This window comes from Calypte anna, chromosome Z (assembly GCF_003957555.1).
Source record: "Calypte anna isolate BGI_N300 chromosome Z, bCalAnn1_v1.p, whole genome shotgun sequence".
Taxonomy (NCBI): domain Eukaryota; kingdom Metazoa; phylum Chordata; class Aves; order Apodiformes; family Trochilidae; genus Calypte; species Calypte anna.
Window position 1 is genome coordinate 45807309 of NC_044274.1, and position 19417 is coordinate 45826725.

The 19417-nt window shown below is 36.9% G+C and overlaps 1 protein-coding gene across 1 annotated transcript in view; it reads right to left on the reverse strand.

Moving 5' to 3' along the window:
* LOC103530643 (lysine-specific demethylase 4C) overlaps window positions 1–19417 on the reverse strand; it is a 129988-nt gene that overhangs the window by 80723 nt on the left and 29848 nt on the right. The window contains exons 6-8 of the mRNA XM_030467601.1: window positions 18382–18563; window positions 17490–17706; window positions 16359–16435 (exon numbers count right to left, since the gene is read on the reverse strand). Coding sequence (XP_030323461.1) covers window positions 16359–16435; window positions 17490–17706; window positions 18382–18563 — 476 coding nt within the window. The remainder of the gene's footprint in view (window positions 1–16358; window positions 16436–17489; window positions 17707–18381; window positions 18564–19417) is intronic.

The window sequence follows — 19417 nt, forward strand, 5'->3', positions numbered from 1 at the left end:
TCTGCTTAAAAGTGTGGCTTTGAACAGACACACAGGCTTTTCTACATTCCAACCCTTCTCTCTCATCAGTCTCCTTTTCTGAATCTATCCTTTCCCCCTTCTTTTCTTTTTTTTCTTGTCTCTTGACAGGAACAGAGAAGAAAGTGTTTCAGTGTTAGTTATTTTTTTTCCCATCTCCATTTTTCTCAGAAAGAAATGCACAAAATGAAGTCAAGATATCCTGTGACTGTATATCTATACTCAGAAAGAGAGCTTGTCTCCTGAAGCTCTAAATTTAGGCTGCCTCTTCAGAGGGGAAAAAAAAAAAAAGAAGACAGAAAGGACAAAAGGAAAGACAGACAGAAAGACAAAAAAGAAAGAAAGAAAGAAAGAATACTATTTACTCTTCCACTTACCTGTTAAAGAGATATCAAGTCAATAAACTTCTAAATCCACATGATAAATTTAGCTGATGTACCACCTCTTATTTTAGTTTCAAATCATTATCCTTTGCAATAGCTGTTCAATCACTATATTCAACCACATCTTTCTTTCTACATAATTATCTTCCTTGTATTTATAGATTCTTATGAGATCCTATATTAAATGCCCTTAACCACTCTTTAAGGTGTTTCAAACTATATTCATGTTGTTTTTTCCGTTTGTTCCCCATCTTTGGATGTCATTAGGATGATAAGGTACTGCCATCTACCCAGGTATACTCTCAAGCTACACAAAGAACCATCACTGTCTTTCTTATCCTGAATATATTTCTGGTTTCAAAAACGTATAACATGGAAAATTTTACAAAACTACACAGGTGTAAGTAAAGACTTTTCTAAAGTAATTGCTAGGGAATCACATTATTAAGGCTATATAAACAATAAATAATATTTAATCATGCTGAAATTATTCTGAAGTAACACCACAAAAATTCCAATGAACAGTCACTGGGCACAGTGCACCTTTTCCAGTCAAGTACCACAACAGAATGGAACAGCCTTTCAGGAAGAGGCAAATACCATGATATCCTAAGATCATACAGGATTTCTGTATGATCTGACATCAAACTCATTTGCAGTTCTACAGGAGGCTTACAATGAGGCTTACAATGTAGAGCTAAAGTATGTAGAGCTGAAGTCTTCTTCTGACTGAAGAAGAGACCAGGTCTGACTCAATATCAATAGATTCCTCTTTTTTTTTTTTTTCAGTGAAGCACTTTCTTCACATTTGCCCTGACATTCAAAAGTCAGCTTATTTTGAAATTCACTTCTTGAATAATGATGAACTATTCCTGCTTCTAATAAGTTGTTTTTTCTATTTTTAAGAAAACCATAATCTAGTCATTTGCTATGTAACTTATTAATTCAACTAGAAACAGAAACAGTCCGAATCCCTGAAGTTCCACAAATAAACTAAGTTAAAATAGTGCAGAAGAAGATACTGCTAACAAATCTCTGAAGTTTTACACTCACTTAACAACTGTAAAACAAAAGAACTGTGAATTAGACACTGAAAAAGACAGAAGCCATAACCCTTACTAACTGCAGAGCATTCATACTTGGTTAAAAAAAGAAATTTTTAAAAAGAGAATAAGAAAAGATTGGAGGTGGTGGGAGGGATGTGACAGTGGAAAGGCAGTCCAGAGAAAAGAGAAAGTGGCTATAAATACATGAAAAAAATTCAATCCCTTCTCAAAAAACACCTAAAGAAATCTTTGGTGAGCAGATTTATGGTGGGGAATAATGGCTCACATTCTGCTGGATACAGGCTATTACAACTAGCTGGGAAGAACACAGGCTTGAGGATCATTAAATCTGTTTTTTTAAATCATGCCAGCATTGCAATATAGTTCCCTGTTTCCATGCAATATAACTATAACTTTACTTTCAGTTTAAACATACTGCAAGCAATGAAAACATAGGGGAACTAATAATTAGAAAGATGGGTATTTCTAATACAGGTACATCTGCCATGGATGGCAGTGAAAACACATCAGCAATTATTACCCAGGCTCTCACAGAGGAAGACAGAATTTGTGTGTCCATGTCTGTCAGCTGTCAGCTTGTGTGTAAAAATCAGGACTCATTATAGAGCACTACCTTAGAACATATCCAATCTCTGATTCACTATTACTATGCTAATCCCTTAAACAAGTAATTTTGTAATTTGTATTTCTACTATATAACAATTTCTTAAGCATATTATTTTACACTTATCTAAATTAAATCTCAGACCATTTTAAATTGCTCATCTGGTTAAAAAATCTCCGTAACATTCTAGAATTACAAAAGAGAACTCTCTTCCAGGATCTGTATAAAGTAAGATATCTCCATGAAATTTACCAGCTTTAACATTCACTTCATCTTTTAGCTTTTTAGTGGAGACAGTGCATTTGTTTCGTAACAATAAAGGTCATATCCACAGTTTCTGAACTAGACACTTCCTGTTGCTTACAATGAAACTGAATTTTGGAACCAGCATTCCTAATCCGGTTTGTTTTTAATTTCTCTGTGCCAACCACTGCTAAAAACTTCAGCCTGAAGTCAGTATGAATTAACCATGCTTTCTTTGGTACACATATCCAAAAAGACAGATCACCTTTTTTTGGAGTAATACGACACTACTCAGGCATAGCAGCATTTTAATTATTATTGCATGAATAAATAACACACAAAGCTACAGACTGATCACACTCATTTATATTTTAGAACTAATGTATTTGGTTTTCTTTTAGTATTTTCACACTGACAAAATTCAAAGTCATATTGACAGGAATGCTTATAAAAGCCATTTTAACACTTCAATATTTGCTTACTTACTTCACCAGCAATAGCATTCTGTATGAGACAGGAAGCTGTCTGGCACAGCAAGGCAAAAGGCACATAGCAGAGAAATATAGTCATAAAATGGCTATTCCTATGGACATCTACAAACATGCCTCATGATCCTCCTTTTCTTGTTAAACTGCTATTCTCCTTTCCTCTAAGACCCTGTGAATACAATGACATCTGCAAAGAATTATATTTATCCAGTTAAATGAAATACTCAACTCATGTCAGTGAGTGAACAAAAGGTAAAATGAAACACACGTTACTCCTAATGAATTCTGTCCAACACATACCAAACACCTTCCTCATCAAATGAAGTCTCCTTAATGAACCTTACAACCTCTTCCAGCTCTTTGTCATCCCTGCCATAAGGATATTCTTTGTAACAGCTAACCTGAAGATTCACTGCTGTAACTTCAGCCTTTTTACTTTATGGTTCTTAAACATGAAAAACGCTTGTTCTTCTGCCTTTTTGCCATTTTCCACCTATGTTCTTGTTCATTTCTTATTAACCTTACTTCACAGACCTCATTAAAAAAATTTAAAAACCCTCACAAAACCCAACTTGTATTTAGGTAAGATCATCAGCTTTTGCACAAGGCATAACTATACAGGCTGCACCTGGTCAGGCCAGGAAAGAGAATACAGCATGGTGCTTGAGTGATGCCATTAAAACCGTAAGAGATGAGTTGAAAAGGGCTTAGCTAAGTACTTCAATAAAATAACTAGGTGGCTGCTACCAAAGCAAAAGAGAAAGCAGTAGATTCAAAACAAGCAAAAAACAATGTTCTTGACAGACTGGAGACTTTTGCCAGCTGTGGATGGTACGATTTTTGAAGAAGCAGCTGCACAAGCTCATGAAAGAGAAGTCCAACAAAGGTTATCTTTTACTTAGTAAATAAAAAGATTTTGTCTTTGGCTAAGGCTGTTTCTTCTCTGCATTATGCAGAAGATCGAGAGAGCATTAGGGAATCCTTGCCCAAGACTTATATTCTTCCCTAGGTATTCATTTCTGGCTGTACTAGAGAGAGAATAACAGGGTAGAACAGAACACTTTAATTCATTATTGCTTACTATTTTAACCTGCCATTTTAAGGCTTATAAAATACATTCTGAAATGTTTTATAAAAGATACCTAGATATTAAGAAAATCCTGTTACTTGGTACTGTTCATTATACACTGCAAAATATCATATATAGTATACATTCAATTTCATCTTCATGTGTTTGTCAAGTTTGTGATTCTGAAACGTAAACAGAATGCATTCACTGAACTTTATTCATATCAGTATTGTGATACAACTTCTCTTATCACAGCTTTATTTAGCAGTGATACCAGAATTAATCATTTCAAGTATGAAGCATTGCAAATGTCAATAATGTCTGCAGCACTAAGAAGGACACTATTTATCCAATTAACAACTTATTTCCACTTTCTTTTTATCAAGTTTTTCCCCCTGTGTATCTATTGAATCTGACTCATATCTAAAAGCACTCAAAAGCCTTAGAGAAGTGGTTAGGGCAAGGTTTTTCCCAAATATTTCTAGAAGTAGGTCTGAACAGCTATTTTCAGTTCTAAGAGTTAAATGCTACAAGGTTGTCTCACAACAATGCTTTCTCATCTCATTTAGAAGTAGGTGGTTCATAGAAACCATAACTAATTAAGCCAGCCATCTAATCTTGAACTCTGCCACAGCTAATTCAAATAGATATAAATTGTAAGGCTAAGGCTGATAAACATCTTCTGTTTCTTCAAGCCACTCCGGAGGGTTTTTTTAGAGAGGAACCTTCGAGCTGAAAATAGATAACTCAGTACTCCACCTTTTCTCTCAGTCACAGTATTAATACCAACACAGATGTGCATCTGGATATGGTATTGCTGCCTTTCCAGCTATCTCATTTCCCCAGCTTATTTATATTTGTATCTACATTTATCCCTGTGAAAAAGGAGGAAGGTTGGTGTTTCTTAACATACTGGAAAATGCCCTTTTTAAAAATGGTCCAGTAATTAAATTTAAATCTTTCCACACTAGGGGAATAATTTTCACAAAGGAAATAACTTTTGAGATTATTTAATTCCAACACAGAGCACAGAGCCCATTACTTTGTCCACTTTAAGCTATAACCTTAAAACTGGCTTTTAGAGCCAAGTTCCACTTTTTTTAGACACAAAATGTTCCTAAAAATAACAAAGTGACCGTTGTCTACTGAAAGGATTAACTTTCCTGTCCAAGAACATTATTTATTAAGAGTCGCTAGATGCTACCGATATAAGTCACCATCTGCAGTTGTGTATAAAAGCTGGAAGTCTTCCACCATCATCTGCCTCAACAATGCCATAATTTCTATGCATAGTAGAAACTTTAAGAAAAATGTTTGAACTTTTTTAGAAAATGTTACATAAAGTCTTACTCTGTCCAAAAGAATAAGCCATTATCAATTCTTTTAGCATTTTGTAGATGCTTAGAGTTCACATTGATCAAGGAGGCAGTGTAATTCCATGAAAACAAAATCTGGTACAAGTTAATATTTGCTTCATATAACCACACATCTTTGGTCCAAAGCTTAAAATTAGGTTCTTAAAAATTGAAAGTGTCTGCATGGATTAAACCTTTACTCTTTAAAGCCACTCAAGATACCTAGCTTTGGGAATTTAAAGTTTACACATTACCAGCTACTGAATTTCCACATTTTAGTAGCCTAAGCTCACAAATTTTCAGTCTGCCCTGGCTGTGATTCAGGGATACCAAAAAAATTCCTTACACTTGCAGCTCGCAGGTCATGCCAGGTTGAGGCAACAGTATACAGGGCAAGCACTCTTTTTCTGTGCTGTGACATAGCACTATTTAGAACAGCAATTTGCATGAATACACAAAAGCAGGAGAGAATTGACTGGGATAAGAACAGTTGGGCAAGGACAAGGAAGAGAGGTAAAATGTGTAATGAGAGTAGGGAAATAAATTTGCAGCCAGGTAAGGAAGGGGAACTGGCGGGGCTGAGACTGAAGTAAGAATCAAAACACTCATTACTGGTGACTGGAGTGAAAGTAACTTCCACACTTGGCACAGGTGCCTGTGTGTCCTTTCTCACATGAACATGTATACCTGAATTAAAAAACACAAAGTATGAAATGGAGACTGTTACATTGCTAAATACGAAATACTTTCTTCAGTTGTTGGTCACTCAGTTTTAGCAAATGTTTGCAATACAAAAAGTGACTGTTACCAAGCATTTTAACAAGAAAGTTTACACACAACTTCTCTTTGAAAAGAAGTCAAAAGGATTGCAATTAGATGTCTTAAAAACTAAATGTTGAAATTAACAAACTACAGAACTGATGATTCTTCCTGAAAAATATGAGACTACAGAAATCACTGTCAAGAGGATCACACTAAGGCTAAATGCTTAGCCAGCACATAAACAAAAATGGAAAGATGGTAAGGTTGGAAGTGACAGTAAATATTACTTTCAACCTGAACATCTTCAGATGAAAATTTGTATCTTCAAGAAAGCAGCCTAGCACCAGCTGTGCAAAGGAGGATATCCTGTTACTGGCTATATCTACTTTTCTTCCTCTCTCAATGATTTTGCAGCAATTCTACTGGAGATCAAATGTGTTCTTTGAGGACAAATTTAGATTGAATGAGGTTGGTGGAAATTCTCTCCGGTTCAATTCCAGCTCTAAGCACAGCCATATTCAAAGCTGCATCTGACTGAAATCCTGCAAGGAATGGACAATCTCCTCCTTGGTATTGCACAGGGAATTGCCCAAAGCTATCAGACCTTTTCAGATAGTTTTGAGTGGCAAAGGTTGAGTGAACTGCAACAAAGGGAAGACAAGGTCAAAATGGACATTGGGACTAAGCACTATGGCACTCAGAGTAAAAAGATATTTTCCACATTTAACAGCCTTCCAGTTTCTGTCATCACCACAGAAACTCAGTATTTACAAACCTGTTAAAATATGTTGTGCTAAAAACTGCTTTTTACAAGCAAAGCATTTCCTGTTACTAGACTCGTACCAAAACCAGAAAGAAATACAACACTCCCCATCTCTGAGTCAACATCTGTTTACCATCAGCATTTCTAAGTAACTGTCCCAGCAAACCACCTTTTTGCAGAGAAGGTTGGGGAAAATCCAGATATAAGCCAAGAAGAAAAACCAAAACTAAACAACACCAGAAAACAAAAAACCCAAGCCTCACTTTTCTGAAAGGAAAAACATAGAAAATTCCAAGTTTATGCTTTCCTGCTACAGTCAGATTTTTATGTTGAATGATTTATTTTCATTAACAATATCCAAATGCCTTCAAAGCCTGGTAGAAAAACTACAACACTGCACACCAGCTCACATGTAGCAAGTTCATCTTGGCAGTTATCAGGCTCTGAAAACTGGAGTTTACAAGTTTATAAAGGAAATGCTTGACACTGCATCAGTGAGAAGGGCACCACCACAAAAAGATCATTCAATATAATGAATTTTAGTAGGCTGAGACAGAGAAGCCTCTGAGCTGGAATTTGGAAGATCTTACATGCCAGTGTTCATGGAATCATAGAATTAGATTGGTTGGAAAAGACCTTCAGGATCATCAAGTCCAACTGTTAACCTAACACTGACAAGACTTTGACTATCCCTAAGTGCAATGTCTATTTGACTTGTGTACCTCGAGGGGTGGTGACTCCACTGCTTCCCTGAGCAGCCTGTTCAAATGCCTGATAACCCTGATGGTGTAGAAACTCCTCCTAACCAATCTAAACCTTCCCTGGAACAACTTGAGCCCATTACCTCTTGTTCTATCACTTTTTAAGTTCACTGAGCAGACCAATACCCTCCTCTTTACAAGCTCCTTCACGGTACTTGTAGAAAAATAAGGTCTCCCCTAAGCCTTCTTTTCTCTAGGCTAAACAACCCCAGAACTTCCGTATGCTCCAAATCCATCACTAGATTCACTGCCCATGATCAGGTAGCTCAACATGCTTCCTGTACTGAGAGGCCCAAAAGTGAACACATTACTCAAGGTGCAGCCACACCAGTGCTGATTACAGGGGTAAGATCACATCCTCAGTCCTGTTGGCCACACTATTCCTTATACAGACCAGGAGGCCACTGGTCCTCTTGGCCATTTGGACACACTATTGGCTCATGTTCAGCTGGCTGTCAGTCAACACCCCCAGGTCCCTCTCTGCTGGGCAGCTCTCCAGCCACTCCTCACAAAGCCTTTAGCACTGGTGGGGTTTGTTGTGTCCAAAGTGCTGTACTCAACATTTGGTCTTGCTGAAACTCATGCAACTGGCCTTGGTGCACTCTCTACCCCTGGTCTAGTTCATTGATAAAGAATTTAAACAGGAGTGGCCCCAGTACTTAACCCTGGGGAGCAGCACTCATGACCAGCCACCAACTGGATTTAACACACCTCTTTGGGCTCAGCCATCCAACAAGCTCTAACCCCAGCAAAGCCTATGCTCATCCAAGCCAGGAGCAGCCAATTTCTCTAAAATGCCACAGGAAATTGTGTCAAATGCGTTACTAAACTCAAGACTGACAACATTCACAGCCATTCCCTCATCCAGTAAGCAGGTCACCCTGTCATAAAAAATAGGACCTGCATTTCATAAACTCATGCTTACTGTCTATGATCATCTCATTATACTGCGTATGCTCCATCAGCTTCCCCAGCACCAAAGTCAAACTGACAGGTCTGTAATTTTCCAGATCACCCTTCCATCTCCTCTTACATATGGGTGTAATGCTGGCTGACTTCCAATCTGTTGTTACCTGCCCGGTCAGCCAGGACAGCTGATAAATGATGGAAAGTGGCTTGGTGAGCACCTCTGCCAGATCTCTCAGCACTGTTGGGGTGCATCCCATCCAGCCCCATAAACTTGTGTAAATCTATATGGTGTTGCAGATCACAGACCATCTCCTCCTGGATTGTGGGAGGGTCATTCTGCTCCACTTCCCTTTCTCCTAACTTAAAGGGGATGAACTCCCTCAGTACTACTGATTGTATTACTAAAGACTGAGGCAAAGAATTCATTAAGAACCCCTGCCATTTCCTCATCACTCATTACCATGTTTCCTCCTGCATCTAGTAGGGGGGTGGAGGCTCTCTCTGGTCTTCCTTTTGCTATTAATGTATTTGTAGAAAAGTGTCTTGGTACCTTTTACCTCAGAATCCTGATTAATTTCTAGCTGAAAACTAGAAACTTCTAATTTTTACCCTGCATAGCGTCACAACATCTTTGTAGTTGTCATGAGTGGCCAAATCCTTTTTCTAAAGGCCAAAACCTCTCCTTTTTTACCCTCAATTGCAACCAAACTTGTCTATTCACCCAGGCTTGTCTCTTCTTCTGCCAACTTGTCTTATGGCACATGGGGACAGCCTGCTCCTTTGGGTTTAAGACTTCCTTATTAAAAAGTATCCAGACTTTCTTGTCTCCTGTACCCACCAGAACTACTTCCCAAGGGATTCTATCAAGTAGTCTCCTAAACAAGTAGAAATCTGACCTTCAGAAATACAATGTGGCAGTTCTGCTGCACCCCTCCCAAGAACAGAGAAATCTGTCATTTCACAGTGCCTGTGCTACCAACCATTTACATCACCTGGCAGCCCTTCTCTGTTTGCAAAGAGCAGGTAAAGCAGGGCACCTTCCCCAGTTGCTTCACTCACCAGGTGTGTCAGGAAGTTATCCTCCACACATTCCAGAAACCTCCAGGACTGTTCCATCTCTGCTGTGCTACACTTCCAGAATATATCTGGGAAGGTGAAGTACCCCATCAGAAGAGTGACCATCTAGTGACCACAAGAGCTCTCCCAGCTGCTAATACTGTATTTCATCTGCCTCCACATCCTGGTTGGTCAGTCTATACTAAACTCCCACCATGGTGTCTGCTTTATTGGCCTTCCCCTTGATATTTATCCATAAACACTCAACATTGTCATCAACATCACTAAGTTGTAGACACTCATACCTAACCCTAACACAGAAGGCCACCCCACTACTTCTCCATCTTTGCCTAACCATTCCAAAAAGCTGGTAGCCACCAACTGCAGCACTGTAGTTGTGCAAGTCTTCCCAGCACACTTATGTGATGGCAACTATGTAACAGTAGGATCTGTTCTCAAAAATCACTGCCAACTGATGAGATTAGATACTACTTCTGTAGTGCTGTGGAGGGTTAGAACAACGTGTAAGAAGTCATGGAGCTTCCTTAGTGGCCTGATTAACAGCAAGCTTACTAAAAAGTAAGGTATTGAAGTGCATTTACCTATTTCCTTGCTTGCTCTTCTCTTTTCTGTCCCAAATCCTTTTGTCCTCTAAATAACAAAGGTACTTGCATTTATGTACTATAGCTACTAGGTGACCATATCCTTGCACATTGTACAGTACATTGCATTCTCTATAATGCCAGTCATTATTCTTCCTGACTTCACTAACTTTCTTTTGCTGAAGCATTTCAGATTAATGAGGCATTTGTTCTCAATCAAGACACTTTGTATGAATACAGTTACGCTTTCAGGAGCCATGCAGATGACTTATTTAATATTATTTGATTTTCTAATTGTTTTAAGGGATTGATTTATGGCTATTTTTTGTCCATTAGAACAGACAAATTCAGTATCAACTTCTATTTGCTTTTGTCAATGATCATTATCAAACAGGAGACAATGCCTAGTACAACGTAAAGATGGATCCAATTGCTTCCTGGAAAGTGAAAATTTGACATAAGACACTGTAAAATACTCCAGCTCCTTAGAGATGCTGCAACTAGTAGAAAACAGTATGCTTCTGAATCTCAAAATCAGCTTCCCCTGATAATATATTTTTAAAAAAAGAAATCTCCATCTAAAAAAGTCTGATACTGTAAATCTGAGTCCACTTAGGTGCTTCTCTGTGTTCATATTTTAATGATGTTCATAGTATGGATTCACACATAACACAGTTTCATTTAGCTATTAATACAGCTCTCATAGTTCAGTGCTCTGCAAAATCATATTGATACTTGAAAACCTAGCAGTAGAGATCAAATTTTCTATTTAGTCCTGCAAGGACTAAAGAAAATACCATTTAACAGAACTAAAAACAATACTTAATTGAGTAAGCACAGGAGTGAGAAGGAACTTTGCCGCTCAAGAAATTACTTCTGAGCTTTGAATCAACTTTGTACCAGTGTTTCAGATCTTCTACTTTATTCTCCACCGGACTAATTTTTTTTTCTCCTTGTTTTCCAATCAACCTTCCCTTCAGGATTTAAATCCTTACCCAAAAGAGGATTCCTCAGACAAGTCCTCCTTAGAATAATCTCCTTCTAGAAATCAATGTGAAGAGGACAGAAAACGATTTCAGAGATTCAGAATGTTGGAGATTTAGGGAATTTCTGATAATAAAAACTTCTCGTTTTGAGCACTTTTCTGATGTCAGAATTAAATTTTTGAAGGCATATGGATATATAATTCCCCACGCTGAGTCAAATCTCAGCTTCACATCCTCTGCAATGGCTGCAGTTTTTAAGAATGCTTATCCTGAACAAGAATTTAGATTAATACCACTTGTTTCATTTGTTTCACATTTCAGTAGCAAATTTAAGCCTGAATTGTGTTCATTTAAATGTAAAATACACTCAACTCCATATTTCCTACAGTTAAAATAAAAGGTTGTGCAAATAAGTAATTTTCTTAATCATGTCTCCCTCTCCAGAAAGACTTAAGAGTACTACACTATGATCTGAAATACAATCAAAATATCATATCTTTAATAAAAGATATAAAAAAAATTAAACAAATTTAAAAACTGACTCATAAAAGACATTTATGCATGTAATTCAAATGCAGCATAACACTTGCAGCTGCAGATTGGCATGACTAACATACACTGCAGATTTTAAATAGGAAAGCAGCACCCTGGGCAGCAATATATGAAATTGTCTTTTTTTACGATGTACAGAAGACTTAAAAAAGAACCACATTTATCTTAAGTATAACGCTAGGATTAGACAGAAGTATTGTACTATTTTTAAGTGAAAATTGTTAGGATAATCTCAGGCTCTTGTTCAAACTCTGAAGAGACAGAAATGTGATGCTAAAATGAAAAACAGGACCACTATCAGTATTTTAAGTACTAGTAATTTTTAATCATGCTGATGTCAGCAATGCAGCTCCACACAAACTAAAGCACAGTAATAAAATTAAACTGATAATTTTTTCTCCAAAGAGAACTACAGACCCATGGCTTTGAAATGAATAATACCACTCAAACATGCAAAAGAGAATCATAGAAGAAAGAAACCTCATTGTCTATTTTTTCACCTCCATGGTAAGTCTTCTTTGGATGTTACTGACCAATGTTTGTCTAACATTTTTAAAACGCATGGAGTATCTATACATATATACATATCTAAATGTACATATATCTATATACACATAATCTATACATATGCTAGTTCAGAACTTTACTATTTTTAGAAATAAAAATTTGCAGTATTTCCTGGTATTAATGCAAACTTTTGCTGACACAGCTTAAAGCTGCTTCAAGTCATCTTGTCTCTAAAATGAGAGAATGGTAATTCTGTGGCTGAATGCTAGACTGAGACAGACAGGGGCACCTCCAGGAAAATCCGAGGAAGAGCAGGGGGACCCACCAGGAGCCAGTAGCTCTGAAGAGTGGGGATGGCATGGCCACAGATTTAAATGTTCCTGGAAGCAGCGCTCAGCTGCGGTTCCGTTTGGGACCAGAGGGGTCACAACTGCAGCTGGCAGCAGGAACTACTGCTTTGGTAGGCAATCCCACCTGGCATGTGCATAACTGGTAACTCCCCCTTTAAGTGCTGTACTTATCCCTGTTGAATTCCATATAAAATCTTGCATATAATTTCTTCAATATAGTGATACTATTATTGTCCCACAAAATGGTAGGATCCAATTCAAAAGAGTAATCTTAGCCCCAACTAGAAAACCTCAGACTACAACATGCCCAAGGCCCTTACAGAAAAAGCATCAGGAATGCTTCTTAAGAACTTTTTCATGTAATTGAAATAAGTGAAGAAAGTAATAGTTTTAATAACGCCCAAACCACACTTGACAGTTGTGAAAAAGTCTGATATGTTCTTTAATACCTTGTTAGCTTCACATGCAATATACTCTCCCATCTTCTGTGCAAGCACCTTAAATGACTAAAACTAGAACAGTCTAGATTTCCATGTATGTTCACGAAAAATAATCAGCAAATGATGCACAGAATTTTACCACTCTCTTAGTGATTTTAAGAGTCTGATGAGATGGCTGGAGACTTGAGATAAACAGTTAGGGCTGAAAACAAAACCATATTCCTATGTTTGGCAACTGTTGATTTACATTGTATCTCTTCTATTGCTTGGATTTAAAACACTATCAAAAGCCTGTGAAAGGATGCATGATGTCTTTTGATAATTCTTTATTCCCATGAGCTGTCACAGCAAAAAAGCAGTCTGTTTGGTCTTAAATGCATATTTCTTTGTACTCCGTTATTGTCTAGATGTTTAGAAATTGTTAGATTAATCTTTTATTTAGTTTTTCTCTTATAATGCAAGATACACTGACTGTCACAGAATTTCTTGGGTCATCCACTTCCTGCCTTTTAGAAAAGTAACATTAAACTTCCCAGGCTGCTGACACTTCAGCTTAGCACTGCAAACTCTCAGACACAATCACTAATAGTTCTGAGATTGCTTCAGCATTTCAAGAGTTTTGAAAGACCCTACTATTAAAAAAGAAAAAGTGAGTAGAGTATCATTTACATGTGAGTAAATAGAGCATTACTCGCATCACTGAAACTGTTAGATATTTGTTATTTTACTTGTGTAGCAGATGCCTACCACTTGTCACTCCTCTATCTTTCAGCTAACAACGAACAGTTCGCATTGACGTGTGAACGATGTGTAATAACAAAGAACATCAGATAGCAGACTACAGATGACAAGTTTTAAGTAAATTTAATACGAGTAAGGTCCATTCAATCTTCAACATTTCATTAAAACTCCCCAACTGAATGACAACTTCTGACATTCAGAATGTGAATTCTATTTCACAATCATTTCGGAATGAAGATCTTTCTTGGGGCATGAGTTCATTTCATGCACATTACCAAATCAGGGCTATACAAAGATGAAGCTCTCCATACCAACTATTTCGCTGTACATTATACCAAAATTCAAAATGGTACACATAAAAAAACCCCAACAGTGCAGTTAAATACATGAAAATTAACTGTCCAAGTGGGCAACACGTATTGTCTAGCCTTTGCACAGTGAAAACAGCACTCCACTCCCATCACCTCCTAACACATAAATTCCAAGAAATCCACTGAGTGTACTCTCCAGTTCCTAGTTAGTGCCTTTCTGGAAAACGGAATAAAACCTCATCACATCACATAAAATTTCCATTTTGCTATTTCCTGTATCTTTTAGATCTCCCTTCTATTGCTTCATCTCATCTCCTCAAATAATTCGGCCAAAAAGTACTTCCCCTAAAAAATTTGCTCTTCCTTATTTTCAGAAACTTACATGACTCGTAACAGAATAAAACCAAACTTTTTCAGTAAAATGTGCATAATTATTCTCAAATTAACACAGTCCATGCATGCAAATTTTTCCCCTAAAAGTCTGGCAAAAAGAATCCCAGTCAAGACAAGCTTTAATGTGTTTCCCAGCATTTTTCTACGTTACCCAATTCCCCCTTTTTTTGCTCCATAGGGAAGAAAAATTAGTCAAACCAATCATTTGCAATTTAGACTTCTACTCTATCTGAATGTGCTCTTCTTCAATTCAAGATGATAAAATAACCTTAAACCCCCAGAATAATTTTAAAATCCTTTCTACAATACAGTATTAACAAATTTTAAGACCAAAGCTTGCTTTAATATTTTTCAGTGACTTTTCATTATAAAAAATGCTCTATGAGGGAAAAAAAAAAAAAAAAAGACTATGTCCAAGCTTCCCCTTGAGTATGTTACTGTTATACTGCAGTTAACATCAGATTCCAAGGCAACATTCTAGTTCTGAGTGCTTTTAACACAAACATCTGATTCAGTCCTATCTCTGGCACATGCAGCATTTTATGAATAAGAATGTTCACCTTAGAATTCCCACACTTGAACATCATAGCTCTATCTGCCCTTAACAAAGCTTTTGGCTAATACAGTATGACTTTCTAACTCTTCTTGTTTAACTGATAATTAAACTTCTGAGTCAATGGCAACCTGTTACTTGCTAGAACAGACCTATGCTTTTCCCCTTGACCTTCCCTTGACTCTAGAACAGCATCCAAAAAAGTAGCTCAGAACACCCTGAAACTCACAACTGTCTGATAAGGAAGCAATAGCCAAGTTTTCTGGTTACCAGTGAAAGGTGAAAACTGGATTTTACCTCGTAAAAATGCTTCTCCTACCAAAATGAGAATGCATTACAGAGATAGAAATTGATTCAATAAATATTTTAATAGCTACTCTCTGAGAGAACACAGGACTAAACATTATAGATGGGCCATATTTTTGTAATGTTCTATGTCACTTTTTTCCTGTTGTCTTCCCCAGCATAGATCATATGTGGATTAAAAGTACCACTCATCTCTCATTTCATTAACTCTTAGCATTCACAAATACCCTTAGAGTGTTGAGAGTGTACAAAAGAAAAATTAAATTGTTTATTATATTTGTTACTACTTTCAGTTTCATAATTGCAAGAAGTGATGTTTCACAAAGAGATACTGTGCTTTCCTGTAGTCTGAATTCTCATTTCTTTTTCAACATAACTACAAATTTTATTATGTCATTTAATGATTTGCATTTTAAGGCGCCTAAAATATCTGCTTTTAATTCAACAACTGAATGAAGAAAAGCTATGTTGCTATCAAATTGATTATCCCATTTCCTCAAGCTGCTTTAAGGAAAACGAACATTAGGTGACGTCGTGGGATTGGTGAACTGCAAAATTTTCAACTGTTTTTTTTTAAAGAACTGTATGTATTGAAAATACTAGCAAATAGAAACTACAATTTGCTTTTCTATTTATTCCTTGCTGTATAAAACTGTTTCATACTTTTTTTAAAAAATAATAAGTATTTAGGAGTTTTATAATTGAATCCTTCTCCTGTTCATAGAGCACAGTCAACCCCCAGGTCATAAAAGAGCAATTACTTTTTTAAAAGCATTTTATTATTCTCTTTCCTTTCCTCTGTTCTCCAGCTGCCCATATGTACATACCAAAAGTCTAAATTATTTAAAGCAAATCTCTTTTTTCTCTCCCTTATGTACATTTAAATTTTTCTCTGTTTCCTTGAACAACATTTTACACACAATACTCTGCTCGCTGATCTATTTCTTGAGTGTATAAACCTACATAAAGTTTGTCTATCAAAATGCCATGACATTACAATGGAATCTAATAGTATTTTCCCAGCAACTGTGTATTCAGAAAAAAAACTCAGGCTATAACCCACATGCACTCATGCATGTACTTTTTTTTTTCCTTTAATCTATAATGTATTAGATAAAAAAGCAATACATGAAACTTACAGCTGTCCAGGCTTCTTTTCTGCATCTAGAACACAACCATGCACTGTGGATTTCGTGAGAAGGAACACCATAGCAACCTAGAAAAAAAAGAGCTGTGTTGATTAATATACTCTGCCTTTCTACCATGCATGCATCACATGCGTGATGTCATGCAATTCAACTGGGTCATACAATTCAAACACTATTAAAACATACCTACTGGGACCATGGAGATTTTTCCAGTCTAGGCTTACTGCTAATTCCATAGATTCCATACATAAATTAGACACAAAGATACTTCTCCCAAAAATAAAAAAAAAAAAACCAAAAAACCCAAACAAACAAAAAAAAGCAAACAAAAAAACCCACAAAAAAACCAAACAGAAAAACCCACAAAAAACAAAACAAAACCAAACAAAAAAAACCCCAATCCTAAACCAAAACACTCTCCAAACCAAAAATCAAAACAAACAAACAACCCTCAAATACAAAAAAAAACCCCTAACCCGAGGAAATTTCTTGCTTTCTGTCAGTTCAATAGCAAATCAGCAATTCTCCCTGCAGTAACAAATGTACATTCTGAATTACTGTGCTCATATTTATTCTATGCAATTATATTGCATTTCCATGTAAGAATTTCACATAGGCTTCTTAGAGTTAACTATTTAAGTCCCAGTGTCTGCAGAAGATACTGCATAAAATCCATGCATTCTGGCACTAACTTTTGGAATAAAAAAGAATGCAGTGTGAAGGAAACTACTGCATATCTAAAGTCAACAGCAATATTCACAAGCCCTCAAATTTAGGAAAATTTCACCTTGACTGCTCAATAAGGACATACTAACACCACACTATGATTTAAAATATGATCGAAAAAAAAGGCGGAATTTAACAGCTCAGAACAGAAACCAGTATCAGAAGCCTATGCTTATTCGAAGTTTACAGAAAAATTAACTCTTAATTATTTTTACAGCATACTTTAATGAGGAAAAAAAACATTTTTTTTTTAGCCAGTGACTGAAGCACATGGAACATATGGAAATGTTCCTCAAGGACTTTTAAATGCATAGTAGAAACCTAGTTAACTATTATTTCTCAATAAAACAAAATTTGAAATTAAATTTCTGCCAACTGAATAATTAGTTTATTTACTTGCATGAACCCGAACACAACACTTTGTACAGGAAATTAGAAGACTTGTCCCATCTTCTTCAAGAAAGGCATTTGAAGGATAGTTTTCAGTATTTTCTTCACTACAAATAAAACACAACTCTGGAATAAGAGGTTTAGTCTTTTCATTTTCAGCCGTCAATGTTTCTGCTGAGTTTGCTTCCCCAGAAGTAGGACTTTCTTCATCATGATTGTCTGGCTGGAAAATAAACAAAATTTAGATTTAAGTAAAAGAAAGGAGAGTCTGTCTTACTCTTCCTTTTGACAATGATGAAATGACGTCTCCCCTCCCCGCTCTTGCACTAATAACATAACAGCTTTGCAAGAAAATTAACTGCTTCTAGGTTAGGTATCTATCATAGTCATTCTATAGCTCCTTGATTGTTCAAATAACCATGAAATCTAGGAGACCAGTCAACCTGCAAACTAGTGTTATTGTAATTGTGTTCAATGATACTGTACCTCTCTCTCCCTCTGAGCCCTTAAAATGGATCCAGTACAATAGTTGTTTTCTTCCTAGTTCCCATGCTGAGGGGATTCAGGTTTAGCAGATTCAGAGTTAGTACCATAGTATTAAGGAAGCATCTTTAGCTGACATTTGACACATGAATTCCACAAGCCAGTATCAAAAGTATCAAACAGTGCTCAGCATTAGACTATTTCCATGGGAATATTATTCAGAAGGAGGCTTAAGTACTGTGAAAACACTGATTCACACATGGGTGAACAGAAGTCTCAGTTTTAACTTTAACAATAGTGAGTTTATTTATTTCTCATACAAGTCAATATCCTGTTCTTATTTTCTGGATATTCAGTAACTGGACAGCTACTTCATGCTTCACTCCAGAGACAGAGCTGCTAGGATCTTGCTTACCTTATAGTATGGCATAAGAAGAGTGCAAATGGCACAGTGTGGTTCCTTTTTTGCACAAGCTGCATTGTACTCTTTTTCAGCATTGAAACTGGGTACTCTATTCTGCCAAAGGTAGACCAGAGGTCTGGCCCACGCCTCTGTCTCTTGAACTTCCTCTTCAATTAAGGTAGTCTCAGGCAGTTCTTAAAGAAAAAAACCCACATGGTTACACTGCAATCCTGGAATTAAAATAAACCACTATTTTGTCATGTGTGCTAACAATGATGATAAGACAATGCTATGTGTGCATACCATGTTGAACACTTCCTGGGATTTCCTCCTAATATCTAATCTAAATTTACTCTCTTACGATTTCCAAGTGTTACCCCTTGTCCAGTCACTACATGCCCTTGTAATAAGTCTGCTTTCCTGGAAGCCTTCTTCTGCTGCTGGGAGGCCTCCCCAGAGGCTTCTCTTCTCTAGGCTGAAAAACCTCAACTCTCTCAGCTTGTCTTCACAGCAGAGAGGTGCTCCAGTCCGCTAATCATCTTTATGACCCTCCTTTGGACTTGCTCCAACAGGTCCATGTAACTGCAGAAGTCTAAAGGAACTGCACATCAGAACAAATAAACAAAACATTTGCATCCATACCTGTGTCATGAGCTGACTGCTCCATTCACAGCGTAAGAAAGTATGTCACTAGCTCTGCTCTTAAGAACTGGTAATCCTGTCCACAATATTATGTCTCACTCTGCCACTCCTTAATTCCTCCATGCTATAGCTCCTATCTCTCAAAGCAGTCTGTTCTAAGTTCTTTGTGGAAACTGACACCCATTTTCCAAAGGTAAAAAGAGGCAGAAGTTATGGACAGGAAATAGTGGGGAACAATACACATAAAATGTAGCTGGATAGGCATGCTGGTCTTCATCAGGGGAAAAATCAGTTGGTAATATCAGTGATCTGATCTGCATGCCGTAAAGGTTTGTTTCACTCATTACCAGTGCTTCTGTGCAGGACTCCACAAAGATGACTTCATGAAATAAAAGCCTTTAGAGAA